This window comes from Cryptotermes secundus, unplaced genomic scaffold (genome assembly GCF_002891405.2).
Source record: "Cryptotermes secundus unplaced genomic scaffold, Csec_1.0 scaffold369, whole genome shotgun sequence".
Classification (NCBI taxonomy): Eukaryota; Metazoa; Arthropoda; class Insecta; order Blattodea; family Kalotermitidae; genus Cryptotermes; species Cryptotermes secundus.
Genome location: NW_019725844.1, coordinates 207,016 through 215,800, shown reverse-complemented (window position 1 = coordinate 215,800; position 8,785 = coordinate 207,016). Strand labels below are relative to the sequence as shown.

The 8,785-nt window shown below is 40.9% G+C and overlaps 1 protein-coding gene across 2 annotated transcripts in view; it reads left to right on the top strand.

Annotated features, from left to right (window-relative positions):
- Window positions 1-8,785, top strand: part of LOC111863695 (myosin-6) — a 48,852-nt gene that overhangs the window by 9,823 nt on the left and 30,244 nt on the right. For both annotated transcript variants that reach the window (XM_023850237.2, XM_023850236.2), the window contains one exon: window positions 2,624-2,811. In XM_023850237.2, the coding sequence (XP_023706005.1) occupies window positions 2,624-2,811 (188 nt within the window). The remainder of the gene's footprint in view (window positions 1-2,623; window positions 2,812-8,785) is intronic.

The window sequence follows — 8,785 nt, the reverse complement described above, 5'->3', positions numbered from 1 at the left end:
ATACAGATTGTTTACAACATACAAACAGACTATTTAAAACATATTCCTGTACATATAAATAATTTATCTAAAACAGATTTATTTGTCAGCAAGCAGTCCATATCAACAGTTGTTAAAAAATTCCTGAAGAGAATAAAAGACGTTACACAACAAATAAATTTCTTGCTAGTGATGCGCCTATTCTCACGAATAAGTGCATCTGCACGATCAATGTTTGGTTTGGTGACGGATGTTCACGGCCGACGATCACGCGGTTCATTCTCCACACGCTCTCTGCCCTCTCTGAAGCACTTACACCAGTCAAACACACGGGTCTGTGAGAGACACTCTTCCCCATACTGTTGTTGGAGTCTGTGGTGAACTCCGTGGTACCTTCTGTTCATTCATCACTCTAGCAACTTACAGACAGGACTGAACAGGTTCTAACCCTAACAGGAAGGAGGGTGGAGGTTGTGGCTTCACTCTCTCAAGGTCTCACAGCTGCTGTGCAGTGCGGCTTGTTTACAAAAAAATCAGTCCCGGTCATATTTGAACCACCTAGTATGTAAGTAACAGTTAAAATCTTTAATTCACGAAACAAATTTCTACAGGAAACTCTATTTTTAACACCTTTTATCACCCTTACACATGTCTTCTGCAGTTTAAATAGAGTTTCAGAGTCCTTTTGCACCCTACCCCAAAAAATAATACCGTATTTCAACACGGACTCAAATTTAGCAAGATACACACAGGGTCATTCTAGTGGGCTCCTGCCTAATTCATGAATTTTATTCCCATTTCCGTATACAAATTATAGTTGTAAGATTTGAGGTTTTCACATCATAGAGAATGCTGTCTTCTGGGATGTGGCATTCTTCAAATTACAGTTGTTTGCTGGTTCAGTGCCACCCTTGACCCATCTGACCTTCTGTACTCTCACTAAATCTAACTCTATTATATTTTTCATTTTGCAACTGTTGTGAGTGAGAGAGTGTCCTATCTCATGTCCATTTTCCTTTGCTTAGATCCTTCCAGAGAAACCATCCAAGTCTGAGGCCCTGTGTAACATTTTGTAACAGGCTGATTTTTTAAGGTGAGGAGTTATCAGCCCCAAGCTCAAGGACCACCCCTCATTGGCTGTCTGTCACTGTTTATGCAATGTATTCTCAGCTACCTTTTATATGTGGGGGACATTTCCTCCCTTCACAACTTTAAGACATGCTGTTTTGTGGTGACAAGAAACCCACTTGACATGGTCCAGATATTGTATACAGATCTGCTTGCTTCATACTGGTTTCTTGCTTGGCTTGTTCTTTGACCCAGATAGAGGTGACATGTTCCTCTGAAACGTCAGTTGACCTTCAGTGGACTACATGTCATATCCCAGAAGACAGAACTCTTTGTACAAATTCAGTTCTATCTGTCCTGTTAGTTTAACCACTTGGCAGAGTAATCAGTTTTGTATGCTAAAATTACTTGTGTATATTGAATTAAAATTTAATTTGTTCCATTCTGGTCCGTCACACTAACAATTACAAATATAAATCACTCCGTCCAGTGTGACCTGTAAGTTTATTACTACATGAAAACTTAACACCCTTACATGTTTCGGTCTCTGCGGACCATCTTCAGAGGGCAAACATCACTACAAATAGGAAACCACCATCACATAAGTTGTTTAGACGAAAAGTACGTACACCTATATGCTACAATGCATAGTACAATGCATATTTTGTGTATTATGCATTGTAGCATATAAGTGTACGTACTTTATGTCTAAACAACTTATGTGATGGTGGTTTCATATTTGTAGTGATCTTTGCCCTCTGGAGATGGTCCGCAGAGACCGAAACATGTAAGGGTGTTAAGTTTTCATGTAGTAATAAACTTACAGGTCACATTGGACGGAGTGATTTATATTTGAATTAAAATATTTCAAAATGAATTCCTCAAATCCATCACAAAACTTTGTACATATAATATATCTGTTGACCAACAAGAAAACTGTGTGTATGGTTACCTGGTGTCTTTTTCACAACCATAAATTAGCTAATGCCATCCAAACAAGAAAACAAGCACATAAAAAATACTTCTGCTATGATGACAAGATGAAGCCATAGTGCAGGGAGGATGCAAACCCTGTGCCCTGATTGCTTTTTGGCATTTGGTCAAGTCGTGTATCGCTTGGACAGATTTCTCAGTTGTTCTCATGATTATATGGAAAAATGGAGTATTTGTCCATTATTCTTTTGGATGCCTGTGTCTTAGTAATAAATGTGAAAATACCATACCTTGGACATTACATTTGCGTATTGAATGGCCTTAATATTTGTACATATATTTGGTTAATGGTTACTGTTGTAATTTTACATTCCATTCTTTTACTTTGCATTATGTTACGAAAATGAACTCAAAGCCTCGGTGATGAACCTTCGGGTTCCATAAAATGCTGGGAAATTCTTTTACTTTGGGCCTAATGGGTGCAGAATTTGCACCACTTACTGTATGGTATAAGTTTGTAGAGTGCCAGAGGAGGAGAATCCCATATTATATCCATTAGAATATCCAAACCCTCTTGAAGTCAGACTCTGTAACATGTGGAAGAGCTAGTTCATGTCAGAGAGTTATATGACTTTGTTCACAGTTCTAGAAGAGGTGGAAGAGAGAAAGAAGGACAAAATATTAGCAGAGAAGGTGAAAATGGAAATGGACCAGAAGATAGAAGATGTATCAGCCAAGATAATTGCATTACAACAGAAGAATACGGCATTGGAAAATACAATTATACAGAAAACTGCCAAGAGGCAGAATTTAGTGTCCAAAATGATGCAGGTATTTAATAGCTGTAGGCATGTATAATGTTTGAAAATGTCATGACTGTTGACAAAGGTATAAATGAGAGATTAATATTAAAATGAATTTTAATAAATAAGGTGCAAGGTTGTAGACTTGAATCATCTGATTCAGGATGGGGTCAGTTGGTGCACTGCTGAGAGCATGGAAGTTAACTTTTTGGTTTAATGAATGTTATGGAGTTTCATGACCAGTAGAGTGACTGTTGGCCCATGAAGATGGACTGTATTCCACAGAATTAATTGCTTCAGGGTTTTCTGAGAATCATGTGGACTTACATGGTTCTCATTTTCATTCACCATGTAAAAGAATCATCATTCTTAAAAGTGAGTGAACTGGAGTCTCTCTCATCTTGGAATAAAATAAGTCTGAAATTTACATATGCCTGATGAAGCATTTGGTGATGTATATCAGGTGAGTAGGATTGTTAGCACTTGTATTTCAAAGCAGAATAATTTATAAAGGTCATCTGTTAAAAATATTAACATCTTGTGAGAAAATCAGAGACAAAGGACTTAACAAAACATTAAGAAAAAAATTTGGTTAAGATCAGACATATGGCTCTGTATTAAATGCAGGGATTGGCCAGGGCTGCTTATATAGTGAATGAAGGCAGTTGTCCACTAATGTTAACCAAAAGTCAAGTAATGCCCACCTCAGTTTAAATGTATTTTTATGATTGGTTGTTAGGTCATCTTATGCAAATCAGAGAAACTAGTTTCTTTATTGACATGCTAGTCTGTTTACCTGTTATAATTTTTAACCTATAAGAGCCCTTTATAAGGTTATGATGAAGTTATATTTATTCATTGAAGCTTGTTCAGAATGTGTGAATTTTGGCATTATCAGAAAATTAGGACTGCCACCGGATTATAAAAATTCAAAGAAAGTAAAGTAAATTTGTGTTCTTGACAGTCATCTGTTTTTGTATAATTTATAACATTTGATTTTAATGTATGTAGGTAGGCTGAAAAGTAATGCACACATGCTTGTAGAGCGCGAACGAAATGACCTTCAGAAGCGCGCCAGGTGGCATGTGGAAGTAACATTCCCCCTCAATACGCATGCGCAGGTTTGAGGTCGTTGCATTCATCCAGTGTATTTTGAGAAGCAGAAGTATGGAGACGTGTTCTAGTGCTTTGTCAACGCGAGTTAAACAGTGTGCTGTTATCGAATTTTTAACTGCTGAAAAAGTGACTCCTACTGAGATTCATCGTCACTTAAAGGCTGTGTATGGTGACACTGCTGTTGATAGGTCTACTGTAAATCGATGGGTAATAAAATTTCGTGGTTGTGAGCCTGGAAAAGCCATAATTGTTGATGAAACATGCAGCGGACGTCCTATCACTGCCACAGACGATAATAATCGCAAACTCGTCGACGATTTGATTCAAAATGACCGGCGAATCACTCAAAAGCGTATCGCAAACCATATTGGAATATCCAAGGAAAGTGTCGGCTTCATTATTGAACATTTGGGATACCGTAAAATCTGTGCACGATGGGTACCACGCCGTCTCACAGACGAGAACAAACAGTGTTGATTGGAATGCTGCAAGCAACTTTTGCAGTGCTACCGTGATGAAGGAGACGATTTTCTTTTGAATATTGTGATGGGGGACGAGTCATGGGTCCATCGTTACGACCCGGAAGAGAAAAGACAGAGCGCTGAATATCGACATCCGTCTTCTCCTCAGGCGAAAAAGTTCAAAACACAACCATCCGCCAAAAAACTTCTTTTGACTGTGTTTTTGGATGCTCACCGAGTTTATGTGACCGATTTTCTAGAACGAGGGGCAACGGTAAATTCTTCTCAGTACATACAGACTCTAAAACACCTCCGGCATCGAGTTTGTCATGTTAGAGGCAGCCTGGCACCAATAATCTTGCAACATGACAACGCTCGTCCACACACCTCGTGCGCAACTGAAGAGGCACTGCGAAACCTGAAGTTTGAACCGATTCCACACCCTCCTTATTCCCCCGATCTTGCGCCTTGCGATTTTTATTTTTTTCCTCTACTCATGAGAGACCTCAAGGGTAATCATTACACCCCGAACGATGAGGTGAAGGCAGCTGTCAAGTCCTGGATTCGAGAAAAGTCGGAAGAATTTTTCAGTGATGGAATGAAAAAACTTGTTACATGTTGGGAGAAATGTGTTAGCCTTAACAGTGACTACGTAGAAAAATAAATATATGCTTTTGAAACTTAAGAATTGTACTTTAATGTGCTTTGTGCCAGATCTTGCTATTTGTTTTTGTTCGCGCTCTACAAGCATGTGTGCATCACTTTTCAGCCTACCCACGTAGAAAACATTTATCTTAGTCTACAAAACAAGAATTTCTGGTCACTGTGAATAAAGCACTAGCAAAAACATGCATGTTTTGGTTTAGAGATTCTGTGTGGAACTGAAAGGTATTGTGGCATATAGACCCATTGCTAGACAAAGACCTCGAAACAGACAAGACAACAGCTGTTCCTATGGAACAGCATAGTAAACGCTACTAAACTCTGTTATGCAGCCCGTTGCTAGGCAGCTGTAACAGTTAGACTGCAGCAGTGGAATTGGGGTTGTTTTGTATGTGGTCCATGCTGATTAGTTATCTTGAAGACAACTGGGGTGACCCAGTTAGGTGGGAGTAGTCAGTTGAAAGTCAGCCTGTGAAGAGAAGATTAGGAGGTGGGTGTGAAAGGGCCGCCAACCTAGTAATTAGTTGTCAGTCAGTTCAGTTGAGTTCTGCATGGGAGGCCATGACGATAGATCCTGAGCTTATGAAGCTGAAGAATCTGCGCTGTTACAAGCCATTGCCAGGGGATGACCAATGAAGACAGCAGGCTGGAAAAGGCTGTGATGATTTGTAAAGTGTGGAGATTAGTGATAGCTCTGTAATTACTTGTAGTTCCAAGTGGTGTGAATAAGTGGTCAATAAAGCCATTCACCAATCCATATTTAACCTGTACTTATATTTAGATTGCCTAAATTTAATAGGATCAGAGTAGTTCTTCATATTTAGAGGACACTGGGTCTTGGCTCAGAGGCTAGCAATTCTGTCTGAAGATTTTCAATATGTTTCCCCTTTTATTCCAGTCACATTTTGAGATAATGCCATAAAACATGCCTTGACCATTTCTTTCAAGACCTTCTGCAGTCATTATTTATAATCCTGTCATTTGCACAATAGGTTGGACTCATAAATTGGTATCCCAAATATATTGCATCCATAGAAAACAGGAAGGAACACTTATACCAACATGAACCATCTTTCTAATTTTCAAAACTCTGACACTGCCCGAATGGGTGAAGATACTCTACACATGATACAATGTTAGGCCTTTCCTGCCAGATCCAATTCATTGCTTGTGCTGAAAGTTTGGATATGCAGAGACTTGATGTACTTCTCATGTAATTTGTTCAGAGTCCATGTTACATATGAAATGGCCATCTTGTAGTGCACTCAATTTCATATGTCGCTTCTTACTACATGTTTCGGCAACATAGTGCCATCTTCAGGTTCGTTATTTACGCTAAGCTATTACATTGTTTGCCATCTTGTGTCTTTCATAAAATTATTTAGAAAGTACATTATTCATCAACTATAATAAAATTTGTATATACTAAAACTTGTTAAGATTATTCATCTATATGTCTAAATTCAAACTCGCGTATAGTATGGTTCGTCCACTATGGGAGTCGTTTCTGTGTGTACTGTGTCTGTGATGTGTCCTTCCTTTTTGGCTGCGAGCGTTGTTCAGAGTGTTTAATAAAGGGGTGTCATTTGCCCACAGCTGATCCAAAGAATCAAGTGTTCCTAAACCTTCATAACTAGCTCACCACATTGTCCATAATTTCTACAAGAGAAGGAAATCCAGAAAATCTCCGTTGAAGATTATCTGCTACCCCAGGGGCCATGAACTGCAGCCTGTCCTGTGCTCTGTATAGCATGCATTTCATTCTGTGTGAGTAGGTTCTGTTTTGCCTCCCTGAACTTGACATCATGTGGTGGAGGCACTCTCCTGTCACCATCTGTCTGCTGGAAAACACCTTCTTCCTGTGGATACTGCTACTCCCAGAGGCTGTGCCTCTACAAGTATGACCACCTTGGTGGTGAAAAGGCAAATGGAACTGCCATCTTTGTCCAAAAGAGTGTGTACTCTTGTCATGTTCAGCTTCGAAGTAATAAGCTGACCTCTTCACTGTCCTGCTTTACAGGTTCCACTGCAGTATGGGAATATTTACAGAACTTGACAGTCCAGTGTGTTCAGACTTGTATTCCAGGCCTTTCTATGAATGGTGTCCTAGCAGATTCACACAACAAGATGGCTGGCACATTATTGTGTCAGACAATGCTGCTGCCATATTTCCAATTAAAGGACGTGAAAAAAATTCAGCACCTTACTTTCACCACAAGAGTTGCAGAATCATACAGTTCATCTTTGCCTATGGATAAACTTCTGAGTGCCCTAACTCAGTGTTTCTCAACTGCCAGGCCGTGGCCCGGTACCAGGCCTTGGCATCAATTACACCGGGCCCTCGTCTTACAGAAGAAACAATTTACCAGACCATGGACTGACAGAGGTTAAGAACCACTGCTATAACCTGCATGTGTGATACATCTCTTTGGCCTACACCGTTCACCACCAGATACTTCAAAACTGTCTGCCATTCACCTTGTTGCTTCTGAACATGTACAATTAGATTTTGGTTTAGTGTTCCTTCCCACCTGTATCAGGAAAGACAGTTATAGTCCCTGTTCAAAAGCAGACAAAGACCACTCTGTGTCTGCTAGCTGCCATCCAATATGTCTGATCAGCTCTGTCTGTAAACTCTTAGAATGGTCAGCTCACAGCTAATCAGGCTATACATACTGGAACCACAGCTGTGAAGTTGGTGGTTTAAGTTGACAATGGAACAAAACCATTCCTGGCCACTAGCATATAATAAGGTGCCAGAAGTTGAGACCACAAATTAATATGCTGCAGGTAAAACTTTATGTTACTGGGTGAAAACTGTTGAGAAATATGCAGACCTGGTTTGAACCAAAGTCTTTCATGTTGGCAAAATCTTAACCCACAGACCAACAGGGAAATCATGTATTCATGTAAGAAAAGACTTTCTGTTTGTTGTGCCAGGGTGTACATTGATAGTGTGTCATTAATGAATACATCTAAATGCCATTCACAGTAGATTATGATATAAGCTGTAATTGACACTGTAAGGAAGCTGGTCTAGTAGTAAGTTCAGAGAAAACTAAATGTATGTTGTTCCTCATCACCAGAATGAGAGCAAAGTTGTGACATAAATATGGCTGTCTAATAGATCTGTGGGAACATCCCACATTATCACGCATTTCCGCAACGCTCGCTCTTCACATCACTTTTCACCATCACGCGCGCTAACCAATCAGATTGCTTCAAACGATCGCATTTATACTACGCTCGGCGATAGCCCGCATCTACACCATTACGCGCGCTAGCCAATCAATTCTTGCTCCTCACTTTCGAGTTTGGCTCCGCCCCACCGACCAGCGTATAAAAAGGAGCGACTCCAGAACCGAGTTATGCAGTTCGATTCAGTTCACTTCAGCAAGCAACTTCAGCCAGCAGGCTTCGTCGCCAGCGCTCGGTCTTCGGAGACATCGGCAGGCTGCGCCGGGCACGACTGCCTCGGCCCTCCAGCGCTCTCACACCCGACTCACTGGGGCACAGCGCCTGGACTCGCCGGTGGTCGCGTTACGGTCCGACCCACTGGGCCTCTGGCGTAGCCACTGCCTCATGGCTCCTACAACCGCGCTCGACTAGCCTTTCACCACCGGCAGCAACCTCCGCCATTTGCCGCGCCGCGATCAAGCAACCTCCAGCCACGGCCTAGCCTTTCCACTAGCCTTTCACCGCAGCAAGCCTTTCTCCTTACCGGCGCGCGCCGCGCTACCTCACCGGTCAATCATCTCAGCA